Genomic DNA, 27,112 nt, shown 5'->3' on the forward strand with positions numbered 1-27,112 from the left:
CCACCTGCTGATGGTATCTTTTGAGCCTGGCTCTCTGAGTATGAAAGAGCACACTGAACCTTGGATTTGCCTTTTCTGCATCCCAAGAAGTAAATCTGTCCCTGTGCATTCTCCTTGTACAGATAGTGTGGGCAAGGGCAGGAAAAAATTCAGCACTGTCTTCCTTTGTCATTTGTCAGGAAATAGGAGAAATTTTTTGAACCCTCCTAGCTATCTCAGGAGTCAGCGTATTTGTATAGTGCATGTAGAGTCCAGGGTAGGTACAGAACAGTGGCAAGTCATTTGCCTGAAAATTAACGCTTTGACTCTGCTGTGCTTGTAAGCTGCTTTCTCATGGTTTAGGATAAAGCTTCACAACAATGTAAAACTTAAATTAGCAGGGTGTTTAGATATGACAGTGCTAAGCACAGGGTAAATGTCCAGTGACGCCCCAGAAGCAGCAGGTCCCTGGCAGGGCTGGAAGTGTGGCTAGGCCTGAGGAGGTATCCCTCATCTGTGGATGCTTCCCCAGCTGCAGGGACACCCACCCATTTTAGGATATTATAGCACACCACCAGCAGCAACAGGGTGATTTTTCTTTAATTAAATTTAAACTGATATGCTGAAATTTTCACATATTTGTAGCAAAGATTTTTTCAAAGCATGAATGATGTAAGGATTGATGATAGAATTGCAAGGGTTACTAACACTGTAGATGTCGTAAACAATTATTTTTAGCTACCTTTAGAAATTTAACACATTAAACAAGAAATCTTTCAGGGATAGATTTTCCTGAAGTGTCAGTTACATCAGCTGGCACTTGTAGTGTACTTTTTTTGCAAGTCACACTGTAAACAGAAATGCAAAGTACGTATGGGAAGGAAATCCTTTTCCTGTGAATTGTCCAATCAGTCTTGCATTGTTTGAAATTACCATTGCTGCATATTTACCATCTTTTCATTTCGTATAGGAAGATTGTGAAACTTTGAAGAAGCAGCCGTTAAGACTTCATTTTCCATTTTCATAATTGTTTCTGTCTGCTAGCATTCTCTTTTGCAGTTCAATACCAAAGTGAGTCATGAGTCTTTTCTGCTAGTTAAGTACATGTGGATATTATCAGAAACAAATGATAATGTATAATAACTTTGGGTTTATGTAAGTACTGCTTTAAATTAATTAAAGAGTAGAAAAAAAGATCATGAATTACCTTTAGTAGCATCTGCACATATAACACATTCTGAAGTATCTGTGTGTAGCAGACATTTATATTCAGAAACTAAATGGTGAATAATAGTCTGACTATGAAGAAGGAATTGCTAGAATCAAAGTCACAATCAATCTCTATACTGATCATTTTGTATTTGCACGGTGACTTCACCCTTATTTGCCATAACATAGCCATGTGCAATAATAAATATCTTTGTACTTCATTTTAGTTTTAATTTTAAGTAATTGCATCCAGCAGATGCCTTGATGCACAGAAGTATCATGTAACCCATGTAATTACAGTTTCTGCCTATTCATCTATTAGCTACACGTACAAGCAAGAAGTATGTTTGTATTTTTTCAAAATATATGCTTGGTAAGCACTAAATTTAAGATTTACAAAAACATTATCAATATGTTCTAATTAATATTTGTTCTTTTCCTTAAGCTATTATAAGGATACTTAATGCACAGCCTAAAATTAGAGTTGACAATTGCAAATACAATCCAACCAACATAGTAATAAAATCAATACTTACATTTCCCTCAGGGCCACTATTTACTGTTTGTTGTGCCATTTCCGTAATGGAATGGCAGTTATGTTTGCAGAAACCTTGTAACTACAATTTTTATATTTTAACTAAAAGCAGCTTTCCTGAAGTAGTATGATTAAAAAAGAATCTGGAGTTGCTTTCAAAAAATTGCTGTAAACATTTTGTAGTCAATTTTAACAAAGTCTAAAAAGAAACATCTTTTCATAGTAAATGTCACTGAACTCTAAGATGAATTATTTGTAATGTCTAAACTCCTTCAAGTTGCATTGCAATAGACATTTGCCTTAATCCTGAAATACTTCCCTGATTTGTTTTTAGTTTCATTTACTCCGTTCAAATTATTCTTAATCACTGAAAGCTCATTCCTGTGTGGAGGTCTGCAATGTTCTCAAAGCATATGAGGGAGCCTGGCAGTTTATTTGACTTAGCAAATTAAAATAATGGAGGAAAGTATGATCTTTGAGATGAGTCATAGCAGCTGTTGCGCAGATCTAATTCCAGTCTTTTGATTTGGTACTTCTTTCCCTGAAGTTTATCTTCATATGGCAGAGCAGCAAGAGGTTTTGTGCATTGCGATGTAACTATGTGGCTGAGAAAACAAGGTATAGTTAACATTTTTAGTGTATGCAAATGTTGTATGTGTTTGCATCTTCAGTTTAATATTTCTGTAATGATCTCTGACAAGAAGGGTGGCCATATGAATGAAAATCTATGAGTTACCACAGCTTAATAATTTGTTCTTTATGGTGTTCTGCTGCTCATGCAGTGTGTTCTGGTGAAGTTTAGAATAACAGGTTCTGTTGTACAACATGGCCACTTACTTTGGCTCAACTATCAAGGAGTTGTTATTAACTCTAATTATTAATAACTTGCGGCCTTTGATCATCTGGCCATATACTAAACTTCTGCTTTCACTGCCATTCTGCAACTATTATTTTGAATAGCACTCATATAAGCAGTTCACTTGTAGTCTGCATACTGTCTATTTATAGATGCTGTAAGCACATTGCATGTCAGGAACACTTGAATATCCATTCCATGTGAAAATGTTGACATTTCAGGATCCGCCTTTGTTCCACTTGTGGTGATATGCCAAAATTGTAAGATACAGGATGCAAAACAAATCTTGAAATTCATTTGAAAGCACTGGAATTAGAAATGCTTTGTTTTAGTAATTTGGAAAGTGTACAGATATTGAAAAATGTGTAAAATATATCTAGTAAATCTATACTTGTATAACATAAGATATAAAGCAAATATGAAATGAACTGAAAAAAAATGCCAGAACGAAATGGAAGTAAGTTGAGGGTAAGGTAGTATAGTCCAGTTCTGACTTTTTTTTTTTTTTTTTTCTTACTTTATGTTTTGAATGTTCCTAGTAACTTTTCTGTTAGGATGCTTTTAAAAAATATTTTTTATATTCTTTTTTACATGTATATCAAATAATATGCATATATGTATGTGTAGTACAGTTTATGTATAGCCTGTGTCTTCAGTAGTCACTGTTATAACTTCGTAAAATTTTAAGCTGAAGTTTTTATCTGAAATATCTTTCATTTCTGCCCTTAGGCCATTATTGATTGTTCTAGGTTTCAACAGCAGCAGTGATTCAGCTTCCACAGAAAACGGGTCAGGACAGAAACAGGAATTTAAGTATTCAAATATTTGGTTTAATGCTTCTGAGCTTTAGAGGAAGGACTTAAAATTTGTCATAAAGATGACACTAGAATACATGGTCCTCATCACTTAAAAATCAGTCTGAACCTGGCTAAGACAGAAATTCCTGCAGTTTTGTTTCATATGTCCATTAGACTTGTTGGAAAACTTTCTGCTCTCTTGTGGCTGCACTGGTGTGGTCTGGACACACAAGTCTCCATGGTCCCACTAAACCTGTTCTACAGCAGTTTTGCAAGAAAAAAAAACATTGTTTTGGACCTTCTGACTTTTGGTACTAGGAGTTTCAGCACTTCATGACTGTTATTATAGAAGAAAGCCTCACAGTTTGTTTTGTTTTTATTTGACAGGTGTAATTCCCTTAATTTTACTAATACAATGCTTTATCATGTCTGTGAAGGATACTGTGTTTCTCAACAAACTCACTAGTTTGTCCAGAGTAGGTTACCAAGATCACTCTTGACTTCCAAACATAGCAGTAAAACACCTTGTGTATATCTGGTGGAAGCTAGATTATCCCTTCATCAGAAAACAAACAAGCAAGCAACCTCCCCCCCCCCCCCCCCACCATGTACTTTTAAGTCTGTCCCAACATGATTTAATTCCTTAAGTCTTTGAATTTTTTTTATGCAAACCAACAGTACTTAGTGGCATCAGCAAACTTTGTTTTCATTAATATTTGACCAAAGAAATTGTGTGAACAGAATCCTAGACCCATTCAAGAAAGCATATTTTGAAACAGGATATTGAAAATAAAGTCCATAGGACAACAAAAGTCAGTTTACATGCTGATGTCAGCATTTGTGTGTAGTGATAAAGCCAAGCTCTTTTCACGATAAAGATAAATTCATATCCATATCTTTAATAAAAAACAAAACTGATGTTAGCTTTTCACATTAAAGTCAGAAGCATCTTTGTACCTCTTTGCAGAGACCCAATTGTTAGGAACAAAAGTTATGTCCTGTTAAGAAAAAAAATTAATCACTCAAGTTATTACTTAGGGTGTACTGTGTATTCCAGGCTCAAGCTTTATGCGGAAACCTTTGAAGAGGCTGCCCATACCTACCAAATGTTGTAATTGATACAGAATCATTGCTATACAACAGCTGCAATAACAAGGTGCTGCTGTCTTTACTTTAATCTCCCTCTCTTTCTGCCAGTTTATTATGTTTTGAATTTATTCTTTTGTAGATCTGTGAGCTATCTTTCTTATGGAAATTAATCTTTTTAAAAGATTTGTACTCTCATTTTCAAACACTAATACATTCATTCAAGTATCCCATTATTCAGAACCAGCTGGCTTTTTATCTAGTGATATTTACTTCAAAAAGCCAAGTTAAATGGTATCATAGATTAATTCTCAGGGCACAGGAAAGCTTTTTTAGAGAAAAAGAGATTTGGTAATTACTTAGAATATCGCAATAAAATCACAGAACATGTCAAAAATGCGTTATATAATCTGTCATAATACGAAACTTCAAAAAAAAAGTTAATTCACTGAATTGAACATAATATGTGGCATCAGTATATGATTTTTAAGTGGAACATTATGTAAGGATAAAACTTTCCTGTGATTTATAACAAGCTATGTCATGATTTTTAGTTATTTTTTCTTTGCAGAAAGCACTGAAACTTCAAAAAAGGGCATTATCCACTGAAATTTCTTACATGAATCAAACTGGAAATAAGACATATTTTACAATTCAATTTAAGATCCCACAGAGACAATAATGTTGCAAGCTGTGCATTTTGCAGAGTAATATAGTAATGTCTAGTTTGCATTTTTGAAAAACTAAATTAATCACACTTTATTGAATATGTTGAAGCAAACCTAAAATTCATCTATTATTAAAAAACTTGTGCAACAAACACAAACTATATTTTATACATAAAGGACAAACTCATTTATTCATTAGGTTAAAACACTTGGAGTTTGCATTTTGTAGCTATGAAAGAAATGACATTTGCTATCTGTCCTTTTTAAATTTTTCAAAGTATTATGTTTAGAGTAGTCTGCTTGAAAAATTGTACTAATACTTCAACACAGTATCAGTCTTGAAGACTGCACAGAAATCCCTGTGGAAACTAAGGGTAGTCTTGAGTTTTATGTTTCCTGAATCACTTAACAGGACAAATACTCTGTTGTCATCTATCTCATATTTAAATAATATATTTTATCCCTTGATAGATTAGCCACAAGATAATAAAGTTTTTTTAGCCAGTTCTTAGCATTTGTGCATCCCTTGACTTAACATGCTTTGGCACTACTTTGAATTAGAACTTGAATCTTTGTACTCAGCTGTGCTCAGACTGGTACATCAGAGCAACTAGAATGAAATTTAGGTCTTAGTCAGGTCTCACCAGTTTCAATTTAAATGGGATTTCAGTCTTAATCTTTTAAAGGGAAAGATATTTAAAAATTGTTTGTAGATGTTTTCCTGCTGCTGAGTATAATAGTGGAATTACTGTATTCTACATCTTGAAAGGCATGTAAGCTGTATGCCAGATTTCTGTGCCAAGTGTCAGGTGCTGCTACTTACAATTCTATTTCTAGGAATACCACTCTGAGTTATTCTGGCCTTTAGGCCAAGTTTGATTTCTAGGATTTGATTTTTAGGATAATTGTTGCTTGTTAGTGGCTTGTCACCATATTTATGTCTTGATGATTTAAAAGTAAGAAATTCAGCTTTTTAATTTTTGTCAGAAATCTGTATTGATTATATAATAGATAGACTGTTCGGGAAAACAAAGCTTTTAAAAAAATGTTCAAGTGGAGACCTCATAGCAGCCTTCCAGTATCTGAAGGGGGCCTATAAGGATGCTGGAGGGGGACTCTTCATTAGGGACTGTAGTGGTAGGACAAGGAGTAGTAGGTTCAAACTTAAACAAGGGAAGTTCAGGTTAGATGTAAGGAAGAAGGTGGTGAGGCACTGGAATGGGTTGCCCAAAGAAGTGGTAAATGCTCCATCCCTGGCAGTGTTCAAGGCCAGGTAGTATGGAGTCCTGGGTGACACTGTCTAGCGTGAGGTGTCTCTGACCATGGCAGTGGGGTTGGAACTATATGATCTTAAGGTCCTTTAACAACCCAAACCATTCTATAATTCTATGATTCAGTTTCAAGACACAAGAATTTTAAGTTAGAATAAAAAAAAGTTTTAGAATTTGGAAAAGCAGACACATTTTTTGCATAATTTTTCCTCAAGCATCAGGAGAACTTCTTGCCCTTGTCAAGTATTTTAATTTAAGGTCTGTGCCTAAAGAATTTTTAGTCTAACATCAATGTGGTTGCTTTTCTGTACTTAAGCAGCATGTATTATAAAGGATCAGCTTACTTGTATTTTCCTATATGCAAGAGTAATAGCAAGTTTGACAACACATTATTCACTGTTTTTTCTTCTTTGCACATCCATAGTAATTGTGTCTGAGAGAGGAAGAGACTGCTTAGGCCGCATTGAGAAGCACTGAAAGGATATTCCTGAAAGCGTTCTCAGATTAGTTTAGTTTTCAAAAAAATAACATGCGTTTACAGTCTAGTACTTTAGGAGCATCTGTTGTGGTTTCTCTTCGTGCTGTGATGGACTAAATGGAGACTGTGCTGTGCTGAAGGTGGACAGACATAGTGGTTATGATGACCTGGTATCTTTTATTTATTAGTGATAATCCCGGAATAATAGTCCCTGAACATGAGACTGTCCCAGCAGCTCTTAAAAGATATTTGGCACTCTGTCTGACACTTTTATCGAAGTGTAGACCTGGAACCCTTTTCTTAATATCGTAACAGGAACGTTATGATAACGTGCTCACCTGCTGTTAAAGGGACAGCACCGTGGTTCTTTGGGTTATAAGAAGAGAATGTTCTTGGTAGAAGCTCATGGTTTCAGAATAACCCATTCAACAACATGTCTAGCATTGTGCATTAGTGAAAACACTAGTCAAAGATTCACATCCAGATCCTTTTCATCTGACATGAGATAGCTAAAAATTAGCCAACTTCTCTGTAGATAATAATGCTACATAATGATGGATTGTATGTAATAAAACACTGCCAACTCCAGTATAGGAGAACAATTTCAAGCAACTTTCAGGTGTCTTGCCACCATAATGGTATCCAGACAACCAGCTGAGATGATTTCATGTGTTTTCAGGAAACATAGGATGAGTGATGATCTACAAATAGATGAGCTGGACAATGTAAAATGCTAATGCATAATAACATCTCTGTGTTTGTAGGGTTTAAGTCTGAAGGACTGTCCTGATTTCAACTGTTAACAGTTAATTTTCTTCCTAGTAGCTGGGGCAGTGCTGTGTTTTGGCTTTAGACTGAGAACAATGCTGATATCACACCAATGTTTTGGTTGTTGCTAAGTAGCACTTACCCTGATCAAAGACTCTTTAGTTTCCCGTGCTCTGCAGTGAGGAGGGGCACAAGAAGCTGAAAGGGAGCAGAGGAAGGACACCTGACCCAAACTAGCCAAAAGGATATTCCATACCATGGCACATCATGCTTGGTGTGTAAACTAGTGGGAGTTACCAGGAAGGGACCAGTCTCTGCTTGGATCTGGCTGGGTATCGGTCAGCGGTTGATGAGCAATTGTATTGTGTATTACTTGTGTTTTCTGAGCTTTCATTTCTTCCCTTGTTGTTTCCTAGTATTACTATCATTTTTATTGCTGGTATTCTTTCTATTATCAATATGTTTTACTCTATTTTAGTTATTAAACTGTTCTTATCTCAATCTACAGGGTTTACACTCTTTGGATTCTCATCCCCATCCCACCATGGGGAGGAGGGAAAGAGGAGGAGTGAGCTGTGTGGTGCTAAGTTACCAGCTGGGTTTAAACCATGACAGGGACTTTACACCCCGAAACATCTAGACTGATGTGGTGTTCAGAGGGCCAAACACAGGCCTCTGAGAAACCATCTAGCCCAGTTTCTTATTATGTAATAACCATCACTTACACAATAGTCAAGAAACTTGTCCAGAAAGCAAGAGACATGGGAGCAGGGGTTTTCTTTGCAAAAGGTACTCAAAGTTCTGACCTGAAGAATATCATTACTAATTGAGTCAAGGCAGGGTGAAGGAAAAACACTTTTTTGTCTATGTATGTTATGTACCTATTGCCTCTCCTGTCATGTACCTCCCCTCATCTCTGACCAGCTGAAGAAAGATTGATAGAGCTAAGAAACATTGTAAGACATGTGCTTATGTCTTTTCCTGACCAGTGAAAGAGTATACCATCCTGATTTTCACTTGGTGAGATGGATCTACATGCAAATTCCTTGCTACGAATTTTGTCTAAGACAGTTAGAAATATTGTTTAAAGTACAATTAAAAGATGTGTGTATTCTTCAGAAATTGGTTTGATATAAAATACTATAATTACTATAATGTCTATAAATTCATGTGGGGTTCATATAGTTCAGAGTACTAAATTTTGGTATAATAGCTAAGGAGAGCTTTCATGTCCTAGAATTTAATATTAAAAAGGGCGGGTGGGGGGTGGGTGGCGGGGAAGAGACAACTCTAAAGCTAATAACATGATATCATTTAATGACAGTAGACCTTGGCTTGGCTCTTTTATCTCTTTCACAGTAGGTGAAAATTTTTGCCACTAAAGATGGCTGTTGGTAACAGTGGTCCAGACCTCTTCAGAATTAAAGAAAGATAACATAAAGATAGTGATGTTTTCATTCTGAAAGTGAAACCCCCCCAAAATTATTTAGGTAGTAGTTACACCCTAGTCATAAAAATCCAAGAAAATATCTAAGAAATTACCGTTTAAGACATGCCAGTTTCATATTCCTACCATTTTAATCCAATTTCATACTTTTGGCTGCTTTTGCATTAAGATTTTACCTTTGATCATATTAGTAAGGCTCCAGTCAGAAAAATGGCAGCAGTTGTAAATGGAGTAGGGTATCAATATTTAAGTAAATAGGATAATATTAGTAGACTAAATCTGAAAGAAAAAATGATCCTTTCCACATAAAGAGCAGTAATTGTGAGAAGCACTTATAATTGACATGCATTTATATATGTCTTCCTTACTGATTGAAATTCCTTGTAGTCTGTTGCCTGTGTATTGTTTCTTATAGTAATTTTCAGACTGTCACCCTTTGGGGCCAGAACTGTCCACCTGCTCTGTCACATATTATTACTATTGCTGTTACTACTAGTCATACTAGTTGTCATTTTTTTTATCAGCATCCTGAGAAAATAATAAATCATTTGTAAGAGCAGTTTCAGCAGTCCAGGAAGACTTGGGGTCCATGACCTCTTAGATAGATAGGATTTTCTTCTTTTACTTAAAGACTTAAAGGTCTTGGGACATGGAAATAGGGAAAACAAACCTAAAGACTTAAGGTCCCAATGAAGGTGCTGTACCATAATGAAGTACCGAATAACAGCTGAGCTGTAATAATGATTCTTAGTCTGCAGCTAACACCAGATAATGCATGTGTTAAATCTCAGTGAAGGAAGCATGATTCACAGAATTATTTTGTTCACTAGGCTGTACATACTGGATTTTGAGCTGATCAACATATATGCTCTGTATACAAATCCAAATGAATACAAATCCAAATAAATTTCTAGCTGACAATTTGTTGTATTGTTTATGTATATACAGGTGTGGTTTGTGTGTGTTTGTGATGTAGAGATGTACACACAGATGAGTTCAGATAGCATGGAAGTGGTGAAGCTGTGTATCTAAAAGCTAGAAAAAGGGAATCTTAATAATAGGAATGATCACAGAATCACATAATGGTTAAGGTTTGAAAGGATCATCTAGTTCCAGCCCCCTGCCGTGTACAGGGACATCTTCCACTAGATGAGGTTGCTCAAAGCTCTGTCCTGCCTGGCCTTGAACACTTCCAGGGATGGTGCATCCACAACTTGCCGGGCAACATATTATTATTATTATTATTATTATTATTATTATTATTATTATTATTATTATTATTATTATTATTATTATTTTGTTCATAAAGGGGGCCTATAACAAAGCTGAAGGGGGATAGGATTGGAGGGATGTCTTGAAAGAAGTTCTTTACTGTGAGGGTGGTGAGACACTGGAATGAGTTGCCCAGAGAAGTTGTGGATGTCCCATCCAATATGTTTGCTTTTTTGTTATATAAGCATTGTTAATATAGAATTAGGTGCTGTAAAACTCAGACTAGAGGTAGCAAGGGTCAGAAAGCATGCAGAACTGCCTGTGTCAGACTAGTGTAGATGGTAAGCACAAACTTCCATCTAAATTCATATTTTCTGCAAAGCTTAGGCAGTTGTCCATAGGCTTGAATCACAGAAGCTCAAAAACCTTAATCTTTCTTCTTGTGCAGCTTTCTGATCTGTCTGGTTTAGTTTCCACTGTACTAAAAATAAAGCCTGTTATACTGAGCCTATTAATACTGATAATACAGAACAAAAAATTGAATAAGGATAGCTGTTTTCTTTATAAATTGAAGCAACAGGGGATCTTATGCTAAAACAACTTAAATACGTATTTCCCAGAAAATGTTCTAAACATGAAATTATGTACTACTCAGCCAGGCGTATTCCATCCCACCTGTTCCTTAAGCATACAGAAGGTAGTCATATACATAGTTGCAGGCAATGAGAATATACAGTAATATAATTACCTATTAAATGGGACATTTTTGTAAATAAGCACATACAAATGTAATCAAGATGTTCATTAAATAGTTTGTGGTGTTTATCATGTTGAAAAATTAAAAAAGTAGTTTTCTGCTGATTTTGGTTGTCTTCAGATAGTTTATTAGTCTTCGTTTGGTTTTGGTTTTTGTTACTGGGTTGGGTGTAATTTGTTTTATTTGTTGTTTTTGAGGGGGTTGTGGATTTTCCCTTCTTGTTTTTTTTTCTGTTTGGTTTTTGGGGGGGTGAGGGAGGAGGAATCCTTATCTAGAGCAGAATACGCAGTCTTCTAGAGGAGTCTTGAGAAACATTATTTTCCCTCTGTCATAGTACTTGCTCTCCTGATCACTTTGTGATCTCAGAAGAGGTAGTAATACTTTTTTTTTTTTTTTTTTTGTTAAGTCCCAATAAGATGAGGCAGGTGCTGTTTACATATGGCAAAGGTTTTTTCACTTTCAATGATGTAGCGGTAGCATGGAGGTCTTACAAAAGCACCTTTAGCTGTAGATGTCTGTCAGTTATAAAATCTCACAGCGCCCATATATTGCACATAAATACTACAGCTGATTTTAGAAGACCGAATTATACAAAAACAGAATCACAAATTTGTAGCAATTGAAAGTTTGAAGCAGCAGGATTTGATTTGGACAGTTTTGTGAAGCGGTTTCCTATCAGGATACTAAGATGACCACTTTTTAGCACACTGATTATGCATATTTTCCAGTGGACATAAATAGCCTAGATAGCGAATAGTCCACTTCAGAAAAATGAGCCAACACAGCTGATACTGATGCCTTGTTTTGTAATTGTTGCTGAGATACAAATTGTTTCAGCAAACACAGAAGATACCAGCTAGAGTAGGGGACTGAAAGATCAGTAGAAGAAAGAGAGAAAGAAGTAAAGGAAGGGAAAGGGGGAAGGAAAGGAAAGGGAAGGGAGAAAGAAAAGTAGAGTTGTGAGTAGAAACTCAGCCTCTCTTTTGTTTTTTTGGCATACAGAGTGCTTGTCTGTATAATAGTACCTGAAACCTGCCTGAAACCATCTCTGATCCAGGGCTGGGATTTGCTTGCCTAAAGACAGGCTGGAAATGTTCTCTGAGTTGCCATAAAATATCCAAGTTTTCTACAGAAAAAGAAGGGGAAGACCTGAGGGCCTGCAAATAGCCTAATTTTAATGTCTAAAACCTGCCTATAATCAGGAAAGGTTTGACTTAGTGGCCTAGACATATATAATGCTGGTGTCTTAGATACCCTCAATTATTCTGCCTGATCTACATCTCTAGATAGATAGGCATGGGGTCTTCTGCAGGTGCTGTGTTGTACTCACCAATCCTATAAAACATGTCTCAAATTATTTTAGCCATCTCAGGTGGCATCACTGTAGTCCCTGGAACCAAGAGATTTGTATTCAGCTGACCAAAGGCAGGTCTGTGTCTCGCACAGAGTGGGCTCAGTAGTTCTCCAGGAACTGTTGGCTGGATCCCTGTTGGCTGTCACAAGAGCTAAACTACTCAGCTCACATTGTAGGAACCAAAATTTAGGATAACTGAATCCTAGTGGGGATGGAATGAGAGAGGAAAAGGAGTAAACAAAGATGAGATATGATGTGAAAATGAATCTGGTATGTTCAGATCAGAGTTTGTTTGTGAAGCTGACATTGTACAGTCTAGTTTTCTGCCTCATTTTCCTTTTCTTGGCTGCATTACCTTCCAGTCCAGAATTGTTTTCATTTATTATTACCATCCTTAGTTACCTAATTGTGCTACTAATGAATACAAATAATTCAGGCATCAGGCTTTTACAGACCCACTAGAGTGTACAAATAATGGTTTATTGTGTAGCCGCTGATTATGGGAGAGGGTAACTCACATTATGGAAAACATGCGCTGAAATGTTGGTGATGGGGAAAACTCTGAATTCTATAATCCACCTTTTAAATTATGAAAATGTATTATCATTTTTGTTCCATCAGGTTGTCCATGATGAGTAAATGTGAGACAATGTGAGCCAGGTTTTAAGCACATGTACTTACATTTGGAACTTCTATTCCAATTTTTGAGTGGTCATATTAGCAGTATCACACATGAAATACATAGTTGGCTACCAAATTGCCTATTCAAGTGCACATGTATGGGATTTGAGCAGTCAACATAAAGCATTTGCATTTCAAAATTGGATCTCTTGTGCTTGAAAGCCTTGAAAATGCTACTGTATGGTCAGCCTAGTGCAGCGTCAATTGAAATGCAGTTTGAATGCAATGTAGAGCTTCCAATTGCTGCTTCAAAAAGTGTTATGCTGAATCTGGAACACTTTGCATAATTTAATTAATTATGCCACTAAAACCTGATTTTCTCTCAATTTAAAGCAAACAGCTTTTATGAGGGTGAACTGCAGCACCCAGGGATATCAGGTGTCCAAGCTTTTAATCCTATTACAAAGACTTGACAACCACTGATGGAAACTGGAAAAGCATAAGCCTCCAGCAGGGCAACAAGTGAAGAGGAAGAAGGCAACAGATTTTTAATACTCTTTGAAACCACTGTACACATTAAATCAAAATCAAATGTAAAAAGTGACAGAACTGGTAGCTTGCACTTTGTTGTGCAGCCGGTGAAGAGTGTCTAAGGAATAACACTTATTTCACTTTGACATTAATGAAAATAACTGTTTCCTCTAAGAGGAAAATTGTTCTGCTTAACTAACATAAGAAAAACACAGCAAATGGCCAAGACTATTTGTATCTGTGTCTGTCCACTTAAAGTGTTCAGGAGTGCAACAGCCTGTAGTTTGAAAGTGGTTTCTGATGTTATGGATTGGATTGTCTATGAATCATTTTCCTTGTAAACAAATCTTGACAGACGATGCCAGGCTGCAAGTAGTAAAGAATCTGTCACTGACTAAATGCTAGCCTTAATACTTTGTTTTCTAAAGCTTGCGTTCTCTCTTCCATTTTATTATTAGGTTCAACATCACTCTAAAATAATAGACACTGTAATTTTGAGGTAGAAGGGGGTACTGATTTAGAAAAGCTCTAATTCTGGAGCCACATAAGCAGTGCCATAATTGGCAATCTGTGACTGTGCAAATTTCTGTGACCAGGTTAGGAAGGGTCACAGCAGAATTGACTCTATCTCCATATCAGACACCAACATGTAACATGAAATTAACTGTACTGTAGCTGATCTTGCTAATAAATAGGGAAAATATCTTACTACTGGGAATTTAAGAGCTATATAAAATGCAAACATCTTCCTCACTTATATTAACAAATATTCATATAATTGCTACTGTATATGTATTCTATGTATTCCTATATTTATATATGATGGACGTATATACGAGACAGGAGTCTCAAAGGGTGAAAGGATCTTTGCACAGGAGTTAGCAAGGCTCACTGGAAGAGCTTTAAATTAGATTTGAAAGAGATAAAGCCAGGCTCACTAGAGGTAAGCCTGGGAGTGGCATGCCAATCCTTGAGGGACAGTATGCTAGTAAGGTCCTTCGGTCTGCTGTCTCAATGGAAGTGGGGGACGGTGACCCATGTGGCAGCAAAGACACGAGGTTATTGGTGTGTTAGAAACCATGCTAGAGCCTTAGAATAGTCACGCAGGAATTAGGGATTCTCCCCCCAAAAAGGTGGTTATAGGCTACCTAACCAGGATGAAGAAGCAGAGAAAATATTCTATAAGCAGCTGGAAGAACTCTCACATGCACTAGTCCTTGTTCTCGTGGGAGACTTACCAGATGTCTGCTGGAAATAAAATACAGCAGAGAGAAAACAGTCTAGAAGGTTCCTGGCGTTTGTAAATGATAATGTCCTGACAGCTGCTGAGGGAGCCAACTAGGGAAAGAGCCCTGCTGGACCTGTTGTTTACAGAGGACTTATGGGTGATGTGATGGTTGGAGGCTATCTTGGGCATAGCAATAGTGAAATGATAGACTTCTTTATCCTTTGAGAAATAACAAAGCGGGGGGTGGTCAGCAGAACTGCTGCCTTGTACTTCTGGACGGCAGAATTTGTCCTGTTTAGGAGCCTGGTTCACAGAGTCCCTTGGGAGGCAGTCCTGAAGGACAAAGGAGTCCAGGAAGGCTGGAAATTAAAGGAGGAAATCTTAAGGGCACAGGAGCAGGCTGTTCCTATATGCTGAAAGTCAAGCCAACGGGATAGAAGACCAGACTGGATGAACAGAGAGCTTTGGCTGAAACTCAATAAAAAAGGAAGAGTTTATGACCTTTGGAAGAAGGGTCAGGTAACTCACAGAACTACAAGAATTATGTGAGTTTGTACAGGGAGAAAATTAGAAGGGTCAAAGCCCAGCTAGAGCTTAATCCAGCTACTGCCATAAAAGACAACAGAAATGTTTCTATAAATGTATTAGCAACAAAAGGAGGGCTAAGGAGAGTCTCTGTCCTTTATTGAATGCGGGGGAAACATAGTGACAAAGGATGAGGAAAAGGTTAAGGTGCTTTATGCCTTCTCTGCCTCAGGCTTTAATAGTAAGACCAGACCAGTAGTTCTTGGGGTACCCAGCCCACTGAGCTGGAAGACAGGGATGGGAAGCAGAAAGAGGCCCCCATAATCCAAGGGGAAACAGTCAGTGACCTTCTACAACACTTAGACACACACAGGCCTGTGGGGCTGGATGGAATCTATCCAAGGGTACTGAAGGAGCTGGTGGAAGTTCTCACTGAGTCACTTTCAATCATTTATCAGCAATTTTGGCTAATTGGGAATATCCCAGTTGACTAGAGCTTAGCAAATGTGATGCCCATCCACAAGACGGGCCAGAAGGAGGATCTGGCAAACTCCAGGTCTGTCAGCCTGATCTTGGTGCCAGGGAAGGTTAAGGAGCAGATCATCTTGAGTGCCATCATATGGCATGTATAGGAAAACCAGATGATCAGGGCAAGTCAGTGTGGGTTTATGAAAGGCAGGTCCTGCTGGATTAACCTGATCTCCATCTAAGACAAGAAGACTATGGATGAGGGAAAGGTTGTGGATGCTGTCTACATAGACTTCAGTAAAGCCTTTGACACCATTTCACACAGCTTTTTCCTGGAGAAACTGGCTGCTCATGGCTGGGATGGGTGTACTGTTTACTGGGTGAAAAACCATCTGGATGAACCCAAAGAGTGGTGGTGAATATAGTTAAATCCAGTTGGTGGCCAGTCACAAATGGTGTTCCCCAGGGCTCAGTACTGGGGCCAGTTCTGTTTAATAACCTTATCAATGATCTGGATGAGGGGATCAAGTGCACGCTCAGTAAGTTTCCAGACAACACCAGGCTGATCTGCTTGAGGATAGGAAGGCTCTACAGAGGGATCTGGGCAGGCTGGTACAATGGGCTGAGGCCAGTTTTATGAGGATCAGTAAGGCTCAGTTTCAGGATCTGCATTTGGGTTACAACAATGCTAGCAGGCTTGGGAAGAGCAGCTGGAAAGCTGCCCAATGGAAAAGGACCTGGGGTGTTGGTCAATAGCCAGTTGAATATAATCCAGCAGTGTGGCCAGACAGGCAAGAAGGTCGATGGTATCCTGGCTTGTATCAGAATTAGTGTGGCCAGGAAGACTAGGGGGAAGTGATTGTCTGCCTGTACTTGACACTGGCCACACCTCAACTGCTATGTTCAGGTTTGGCCCCCTCAGGCCAAGAAAGACAGTGAGATGCTGGAGTGTATCCAAAGAAGGGCAGTGAAGTTGGTGATGAATCTAGAGCAAAAGTCTCATGAGGAGCGGCTGAGAGAACTGGGGTTGTTTAGCCTGGAGAAGAGGAGGCTTAGGGGAGACCTTATTGGTGTCTACAGCTATCTGAAAGGTGATTGTAGCTAGGTGGATGTCAGTCTCTTCTCACAAGTAACAAGCACTATAACAAGAGGAAATAGGCTCAAGTTGCATCAGGGGAGGTTTAGATTGGATATTGAGAAAAAAATTGTTCCCTGAAATTCTTGTCAAGCATTGGAACAGGCTGCCCAGGGAAGTGGCTGAGTCCCTATCCTTGGAGGTATTTAGAAGATGGGTTGATGTGGTGCTTAGGGACATGATTCAGTGGTGGACTTAACGGTTGGACTTCATGATTTTAAAAGCATTTTCCAATCTGATTCTAAGATTTTGTGATTTTTGGTTATTGTTTTTTAATGAAACTCTAGGTGCCAGAAAACCTGTCTTACTATTTTATGGACACATGCCCTAAGACGGTATAAATAACCATTTGGAACTGCCTATCTTTCTGTATCGAATCTGTATCAACGCCTGTATTTTGGCTAAAATTGAGTGAGATTAACTTACTTTTTTGTTTAACTCTGATTTCCAGAGTCATATTATTTAATGTAGGAATATTCAAAAGAAATATATATGTCACAGTGGCAAAAAGCAGAAATTTAGGGAAAATTAGAAGGAAAAAAATAAGGTTTTCCAGCTAAGATCTAGCTCTTTCAATTACGTATGTATTTGAAAGTATTTTAATGTTTTTTGAGAGTCTCCAAGTTCTCAAATTGCAGGAAAACATGTTCCCTTATCAGAGGTGATGAGATTCAAATCGTGTATTAACCAGCTCAACTATGTACACTGCATAAAGGTTGTGACAATTTAATGTAAAATAATAAAAGTATCTCCTATAATTGATTCTTTTCATTGTTTCATAAAATTGGTTTGTTTGATTGTGGGAGAGTTTGCATTGAATTTTCATTACCTACTTCTGAACAATTTACACTGGGATGAGACAGTATTGAGCTAATGAGTTAGAATTTATATTGAGCCTTAACTGTCTTCATGAAGTAACTAGGGAAAGAAAATCATGGCAATAATGGAGTATTTTTCATTATAAACTGTGTTGTACAGCTTTTACAATCAGGTTTTTAATAGATCCAAAGAAATTAAATTGGAATTCTACCAACTTTTGTGCTTTTGTCACCCCATAAAAATGATGTTAAAAAAATGTCAAGACTAATGTGCTGCTCCTCTTTCTACTGAAGTAAGGAGGAGGTGATATCAGTCTTGCTGTTTTTCAGGCCTTGTTGTTCATTCACTAGTAAGATGTATGTAGAAGAACATTCAGAAACATGCATTTTGCTGTAATCCCTAATGGCAATGGAAATTGAGTATAGGTTAAATAGGTCTTGACTGAGGTTACCCTAAAGTCCTTATGAAGAGAAATTCCCATGAAAATAGTAGAAACTTTCAAAGTCAGGAAGGTGAAATTGTGCTGTGTATGGAAAAGGAATTAAAACTATTTTCAAGAAATTAAAATCTTAGTTACTTCCTATAATGTTTATTTATTCACAATTGCAAGAAGAAATATGACTGAAGTTTGAATTTTAATTGGCATAACAGGCAATATTCTTTTTTTAAACATTTTTCAGGTAAAAATGTTCCCATATGTATAAAACAAATGGCATATATATTTTTGCTTGCTAAGAATGGCAAAAATGGAGGGGAAAAAAAAAAAAAAGGAAAACCAAAAGTCCTTCCCCAAACCCACATATTAAAAGAAAAAAAAAAATTAAAAAATTGCCCCTTGCCAAAAACATTAGATTGCTGACCTTGCTTCCAAATTCAGAAATTCAGAAATTGAAAATTTGGAGTCTTTCTACGTCCAAATAATATATATTCATTCCCCACAGGCAGCAGTGATGGTTCTTGGGATAAAGAAAAACTTCAGTCTCCCCCCACCCAAGGATCACAGGCCTCTGTTAACCACCCCAGCTTGCCTGGACAACATAATGTTCCAGTTAGCCATCCTCTCAACCCTCTTCAACAGAACCACCTTCTGCCAAATGGTACGGGTTGACATCTTTCAGCACTAACGTCAGCAGTTTTCCAATTCCTGTCTTTATTTTGTGTTCATATAAATAGGCTGCGAAAAAACAAAGATATGGGGAATAGGAATACTTCTTTTGAAGTATTAAGCAGGGGAAGTGGAGACAATAAAGAACACATACATATGCAATAAAATTTATACTTAAAATAACAGCTTACCTCTGCGTCAGTGGCATAATATGCATTGCTAAGGCACCTTGCAGCAGATACAAAAAAAGCCAACAACACCCAAAAATAAAAGGCCATTGCTTAGCAATGGTATCATACATTGCAGTGATACAAAGATGTCTAATAGCCTATCCTTGTAGCTAGAAACCCTCCCACCACTGTTAGTGATTTACCTGTGCATATTCTGTAAGAGAACTGACATATAGCTGCTTTGTCCTACAGTGTGAACCATCTTGTTACCCATCACTTGAGTTACCGTCCATCAGGAGAAAAAAAGATGATTTTTTTAAAAAATGCATAAACCTATTTTCCTTTTTTTTTTTTTTTCTTCCCATCAGGATTGGAACTTCCTTTTATGATGATGCCCCACCCGTTAATTCCCGTGAGTCTACCTCCAGCATCTGTCACAATGGCAATGAGCCAGATGAATCACCTTAGTACCATTGCCAACATGGCAGCAGCAGCACAAGTGCAGAGTCCTCCATCCAGAGTTGAAACATCTGTTATTAAGGTAACTGCATTAAAAAAACCCAAAACAAGCACACAAAATTCTAGCATACTTAAAACTGTTAAGTATTATAAAGATGGATCATTGTCAAATGCTATAAGGTAAGTCATAAAGTCACTGTACAAGAAACCCAACTGTTGTAGCTTTAGGAACATAGTAGGCTGCTGGTGGCCAGTGTTATCTTCTCAGTTCTCCTTTCACTCTATAAATCAGTGTTAAAACAGTGTTTAAGCTGAAGCATTTTCATATAGAATACACAGCTCTCTGATTTCTTGTATTTCATAGTCTGCTATCTAATGGTAATGTTCCTCAAGTTACCAAATTACTCCTTTCTTAAATTAGAAGAGACTCTTTTTCCAACTTTAAAATCTAAGCATTTGAACTGAAATGCTGCAAATTATCTCAAGAAGGCTGAGAGGCTTAATACTTTACTTCTGCAAAACCTGAATTGCTAAATCATAGAACAGAATGGAATGAAGTTGCGCAGAATAGACCCAGTAGTCTATAGGCCAGAACTGCAGTACTGTAGAAATATCTCAAAAATATCTAACATCTGAAATTGTCTGCCCATTAAGTTTTGTTTGCTTAACTGTAACTAAATCAGTCTGGTTAAAGAGGCAGAAGTCTTATTTATTTAGCAGAGGCATGACATCTTCTGATTGAAGATGTTCCATTTTCATTTTAAAGGCATTTCCTTTAAAATTCCCTTAACACTGAATATTTATAATTTGATTTGACATTTATTCAAATACCTGCATTTTCACCTGCTATCCTTCTTTAGTTCTAATAAAAGAGATACAGAAAGTACACAAACTTACGTGCTTTTAGTTAACATTCATATGTTAGAAATAGACACGCAAAGGCAAGGTTGTTGGTATTTTAGGTCTACATTGGAAATCTGTCCATTAATGTAATTCCAATGACAAAAGAAATGCGTAAACTTAAAATCTCCTGGACCTTCAAATCAGTAGTTGCAGAAGTTTTGAAGTTCATAATGTTTTAACCATAGTGAAGAGGTCTGACTTTATTAAGACATTCAATATGCTTGTGTTCCTGTCTTCTTTAACCTAACAAGTCCAGAATCATAAATAAGCATTCAGTTAAATGTCAGCAGATCTATGATGCTGTTGACCTAAGAATATGGTCTGATAACCTAACTTAAGTACCAACACTTTTCAAATGTAGGATCTTCTCTGGAGGTCTTCAGTGGCATCCCTTTCTCAGCTTTGAAGGCATAAGGAGCTAAGACATTGATTTGAGAAGAATTCTTCCTTTAGGTGCTATGTCAGCAAGGCTTGATTCCACCCTTATGTCCATCTTTCCCACATCTTGGAAATATAAACATTCTGCTGCTTACTGTTCAATTACATGGTGATTTGGGCACATTTATTTTTTCTATTTTCTCTTGATCAACATGTAGTCAAGTTCTCTGGAGCATGCATGGTTCTCTAGTTAATTCTAAATTTATTTTCTTAATTTGAACAGTGACCACTGATATTAAAAAGTTATCTAAATGAAATTTGGGATGGAGCACATGCTAAATGACACCCAACAAGTATGAATTACTGTGGCAACAAAACTTTTGTTTTCACTGTTTTTTTTCTACTGTTTTCCCTTCTCTCATTTTCTGTGAGCTGTCTGATTTCATATAAAGAGTACAAAATTTGACCTTCAAAGCATCAGTAGCCTTCTGTTTTTAAACTTTGACAGTCTGACTTTTAGCTTGTGAAGTTGATTTACAAGCTAGTTCTATCTGTTAAAGTTGCCTAAATTACTTTGGCCTACATTTAAATAAGTCTACGGAAGCATACCCCAATGTGACCCCTCATTTTTGTCTCTGGCTACCAAAATCAGGTACATTTAAAGTACAACATAGCTCTAGGCTATGTAAAAAAGATTTCCTTTAGTGGAAAGCAGGTCCTGGTGTGTTTACAGATCTCACTCCATTATAAGACTGTTGCTGGATACAGGAAGCACTTACCTGAGAAGTGCTTCTGTCTCATTGAGTTAAACCTGTCTAGTACATTTAAAAGTATTGGACTCTAAAAGGGGGACTCTGTCACCATGTAACTGTGTATGATATTTTAACCATAGGCATTGCCATATCAGAAAACTTCCTGTATCCCAGACTTCCTTAACTTCTTAGCAAGCTGATTCCTGTAGCCCATCTAATTGGAATGATAGTTTCATTATAATCTAGGTGAAGATTTTGAAAGTACCTAGCAATTTTGGTTTTCTGTTTGAAATAATTTGGCAGTACTTTGTAACTATTTTTTTTTCCCCGACAGCATTCTTAGTTAAGCATTTGCTTGTATTAATAATTGAGAATAATAAAATTACTTGTCTCCACCATTTCTGAAAATCCAACTATCTTGTATTCATGCTAATTGAATCTTCGTTATAGATGCCTACTGTGGCGCAACTCCTGGTATAACATCTTGCGCAAGTTGTTTAAAAAAACAGGTTTTGTGTTCCCATCTGGTTTGAAGATAACCGTAAGTGAAAAAGATGTAGATTTACAATGAATTGTTTTTAAATTACCAAATTAATCTAAGTTCTGTATAAAAAAGTGTGCTCACTCAAGGGTGAAATACACATTTTTTGAAGTTTGCATGACTAAGTTGGAATTTTGGGACATGTAGGTAGAATCTTATGGAAACACTAAGTGCTGCTGTGACTTCTTTAGTCAAGGTCTGTGAGATATTGCCCACAATACCTTTGCACTGCAGGCAAATGCATAAACACGAGTGTTAATACTGTAATCCAAAACTCACTTCTAATTGTAAGATCTCTTAGCCCACAGTTATTTCAATAATACTGTAAGCTAAGGAACTTACAGGACTTTCCTACTCTTTCCTTCAGCCACTATACAGTACAACACGTCTAGATTAATGTCCTCCGTTTTGTCTGTGGTAGATGAATATGGCCATGTGGATAGCGCATGGCCAAGTAATTATGCTCCTATTTTTTAATCATAGAATAGTTAGGGTTGGAAAGGACCTTAAGATCATCTAGTTCCAACCCCCCTGCCATAGGAAGGGACACCTCACACTAAACCATACCACCCAAGGTTTCGTCCAACCTGGCCTTGAACACCACCAGGGATGGAGCGTTCACAGCCTCCCTGGGCAACCATTCCAGTGCCTCACCACCCTTACAGTAAAGAGCTCCTTCCTTATATCCAATCTAAACTTCCCATGTTGAAGTTTAAACCCGTTACCCCTTGTCCTGTCACTATAGTCCCTAATGAAGAGCCCCTCCCCAGAATCCTTATAGGACGCCTTCAGATACTGGAAGGCTGCTATGAGGTCTCCACGCAGCCTTCTCTTCTCCAGGCTGAACAGCCCCAACTTCCTCAGCCTATCTTCATACGGGAGGTGCTCCAGTCCCCTGATCATCCTCGTACTTACTCCAACAGTTCCATGTCCTTTTTATGTTGAGGACACCAGAACTGCACACAATACTCCAACTGAGGTTTCACAAGAGCAGAGTAGAGGGGCAGGACCACCTCCTTCGACCTGCTGGTCATGCTCCTTTTGATGCAGCCCAGGATACGGTTGGCTTTCTGGGCTGCAAGCGGACACTGAAGTTGGCTGATGTTCATTTTCTCATCAACCAACACCCCCAAGTCCTTCTCTGCAGGGCCGCTCTGAATCTCTTCTTTGCCCAACCTGTAGCTGTGCCTGGGGTTGCTCCGACCCAGGTGTAGGACATTGCACTTGTCATGGTTAATATTCGTAAGGTTGGAAGCTGCCTACCTCACAAGCATGTCAAGGTCTCTCTGGATAGCATTCCTTCCCTCCAGCATATCAACTGAACCACACAACTTGGTGTCATCCGCAAACTTGCTGAAGGCGCACTCAATCCCACTGTCCATGTCACTAACAAATACATTGAACAAGACCAGTCCCAACACCGATCCCTGGGGGACACCACTCATTACTGGTCTCCAGTTGGACATTGAGCCATTGACCCCAATCCTTTGCATGCGGCCATCCAGCCAGTTCTTTATCCACTGAGTGTTCCACCTATCAAATTGATGTCTCTCCAATTTAGAGACAAGGATGTCATGTAGGACAGTGTCGAATGCTTTGCACAAGTCCAGGTAGATGACATCAGCTGCTGTAGCCCCGTCCATCAGTTCTGTAGCCCCATCATAGAAGGCCACCAAATTGGTCAGGCAGGATTTCCCCTTAGTGAAGCCATGCTGGCTGTCACCAAGCACCTTGTTGTTTTTCATGTGCCTTAGCATGCCTTCCAGGAGAATGTGCTCCAAGATTTTACCAGGCACAGAGGTGAGACTGACTGGTCTGTAATTCCCCGGGTCTTCCATTTTCCCCTTCTTGAAAATGGGAGTTATATTTCCCTTTTTCAAGTTGTCAGGAACTTCACCTGACTGCCATGATTTTTCAAATACGATGGCCAGTGGTTTAGCAACTTCATTCGCCAGCTCCTTCAGGACCCTCCCTTGGAGTATTGTGTACAGTTCTGGTGTCCTCAACATAAAAAGGACATGGAACTGTTGGAACAGTTGGAACAGTCGGAACAGTCCAGAGGAGGGCCACGAGGACGATCAGGGGACTGGAGCACCTCCCGTATGAAGACAGGCTGGGAAAGTTGGGGCTGTTCAGCCTGGAGAAGAGAAGGCTAAGTGGAAACCTCATAGCAGCCTTCCGGTATCTGAAGGCGTCCTATAAGGATGCTGGGGAGGGGCTCTTCCTTAGGGATTATAGTGACAGGACAAGGGGTAACGGGTTTAAACTTCAACATGGGAAGTTTAGATTGGATATAAGGAAGGAGTTCTTTACTGTGAGGGAGGTGAGGCACTGGAATGGGTTGCCCAGGGGAGTTGTGAACGCTCCATCCTTGGTGGTGTTCAAGGCCAGGCTGGACAGAGCCTTGGGTGGTATGATTTAGTGTGAGGTGTCCCTCCCTTCCTATGGCAGGGGGGTTGGAACTAGATGATTTTAAGGTCCTTTCCTAGCCTAACTATTCCGTGGTTCTATGATTCTATGACCCCTGGATGGATTTCTTCAGGTCCCATGGACTTGTGCACGTTCAGGTTCTTTAGATGGTCTCGAACCAGATCCTCTCCTACAGTGGGCCTAAGGTCTTCATTCTCACAGTCCCCGCATCTGCCTTCCAAGACTTGAATGGCATGGTCAGAGCATTTGCCAGTGAAGAGTGAGGTAAAGAAGTCATTAAGAACCTCAGCCTTCTCCAGATCCAGGGTAGTCAGCTCTCCTGATAGCATCTGGAGAGGGCCCACATTGTCCTTAGTCTGTCTTTTATTTGCAGTGTGACTATAGAATCACTTCCTGTTACCTTCCACATCCCTGGCCAAGTTTAATTCTAACTGGGCCTTAGCTTTCCTAACCTGGTCCCTAGCTTCCCGAACAACATCCCTGTATTCTTCCCAGACCGCCTGTCCTTGCTTCCACCTTTTATAAGCGTCTTTTTTCCTTTGAATTTTCCTCAGCAGCTCCTTGTCCATCCAAGGAGGTCTCCTGGCCCTCCTGCTGCACTTCCTTCTAGTTGGGATGCAACACCCCTGAGCTTGCGGTTGGTGATCCTTGAATATCAACCAAGAGTCTTGGGCCCCCTGCCCTCTAGGGCTATATCCCATGGAACCTTACTAAGCAGGTTCCTGAAGAGGCCAAAGTCTGCTCTCTTGAAGTCCAGGGCAGTGAGCTTGCTGCACGTTCTTCTCACTGTCCTGAGGGTCTCGAACTCGACCATCTCATGATCACTGCAACCAAGGCTGTCCTGAAGCGTCACATTTCCAACCAGCCCTTCCCTGTCGGTGGAGCACGAGGTCAAGCATGGCATCTCTCCTTGTTGGCTCCTCTGTTACTTGCAGAAGGAAGTTGTCTTCCACACAATTAAGGAACCTCCCGGATTGCTTGTGCCGGCTGTACCATCTCTCCAACAGATACCAGGGTGGTTGAAGTCCCTCATGAGAACAAGGGCCTGTGAACATGAGGCTGTTCCTATCTGTCTATAGAACACTTCATCCACAGAGTCGTCTTGATCAAGCGGTCTGTAACAGATCCCCATAGTAATGTCTCCCATCGCTGCTTTCCCTTTAACCCTGACCCACAAACTCTCTGTAAACTGCTCACCTGTCCCCAGACAGAGTTCCATACTCTCCAGCCTATCCCTAACATAAAGGGCAACTGCCCCTCCCCGCCTGCCGGGCCTGTCTTTTCTAAAGAGCCTGTAACCTTCCATTCCAACACTCCAGTCATAGGAGCCATCCCACCATGTTTCTGTGATGCCTATTATGTTATAACCCCGTAGACATGCACACAACTCTGATTCCTCGTTTGTTCCCCATGCTACGGGCGTTTGTATAGAGGCATCTGAGCCGAGCTCCTAATGAAGCCAGCTTATTGGCTGGAGAGGCTGAAATATCTCTACGTCACTCCGGCGTTTATTACACGTGCTGGCAACTGACTGGGAGTGCTGGCATGGAATGATGCCCCCCTCCCCCAACACATCTAGTTTAAAGCTTTCTTGACCAGCCTGGCAAGCCTCCTACCAAAACCACTCTTCCCCTTCATTATCAGACCACCTCCACCAGCCCCCAGTAAACCTGGCCTCCCAAATTCTGGACACCCAAACCCCTGACTATGGCACCACGCTTCTAACCATTAATTAATCTGACCAATCCTCATAGCCTTTATAAGGTCCTCCCCTGTATCCTGGAGAATTGACGAAAAGACAGTCTGAACTCCAGAGCCCCTAACCACCTCTCCCAGGGCTCTGTAGTCCTTCTTAATGTTCTCCAGGCTACTGCTGTCTATATTACTAGCACCCACATGGATGACTAGAAGTGGGTAATAGTCAGTTGGACTTACTAGACAAGGCAGCCTCTCTGCAACATCCCTGATCCAAGCCTCTGGTAGGCGACACACCTTCCTTTAGAGTGGGTCAGTACTGAACAGGATTGAAATATAAATCCTAGCAACATAAAAGCATGAGTTCATTGTTAAGGAAAATTTCATCCCATGGGCATAGACATAATGTCACTGACAATTTACCTGTTCCTCACTAGGCATAGTCAGAGGCTGTGATTTTAGTCTCTTTTGAATTACATGTACTGAGTAGTTGAGTAGGAAACTCTAATCAGCATACTTTTTGAACCTTGCACTGGCAATGTAAAGTTTATGAATAATAACTTATATCACAATCAAAATAAATATCTTAGTAGATGTAAGTGAGAAGGTCAAACCTCTTTATTTTTACAGGAATGGATAAATAGCGCAGTTGCTGTCTTTCACAAAACCATTTATTATTAGAATCAGTTCTTCCTTTATTTTACTGCTCCATTTTTAGACTTTTTGGTTTTCTTTTACTTTATCTTCTGGCTCCTTTGTTAACCCTAATTTTACTGACATGTTTTTCCTCAGTGATAATGTGTCCACAAGTTGATTTGAAAAGTCTGTGAATCACTCATCTAGGAGTTCATAGTGAAATTATAGTGTACATTTGAAATGAGAGTACAAGATCTTTACAAGTTTAAACTCTGCTTGAAAGTTAGACCTCTGAGAAA

At 38.9% G+C, this 27,112-nt stretch overlaps 1 protein-coding gene across 8 annotated transcripts in view; it reads left to right on the plus strand.

Moving 5' to 3' along the window:
* The window catches only part of DACH1 (dachshund family transcription factor 1), a 374,731-nt gene that overhangs the window by 226,301 nt on the left and 121,318 nt on the right, over positions 1-27,112 (plus strand). For 5 of the 8 annotated variants that reach the window (XM_065678139.1, XM_065678144.1, XM_065678140.1 and 2 more), the window contains exons 4-5: positions 18,686-18,841; positions 19,388-19,560. In XM_065678139.1, the coding sequence (XP_065534211.1) occupies positions 18,686-18,841; positions 19,388-19,560 (329 nt within the window). The remainder of the gene's footprint in view (positions 1-18,685; positions 18,842-19,387; positions 19,561-27,112) is intronic. The other 3 variants (XM_065678145.1, XM_065678146.1, XM_065678147.1) reach the window with 1 other exon arrangement.

Source organism: Lathamus discolor, chromosome 4 (genome assembly GCF_037157495.1).
Source record: "Lathamus discolor isolate bLatDis1 chromosome 4, bLatDis1.hap1, whole genome shotgun sequence".
In the NCBI taxonomy this organism is placed as follows: Eukaryota; Metazoa; Chordata; class Aves; order Psittaciformes; family Psittacidae; genus Lathamus; species Lathamus discolor.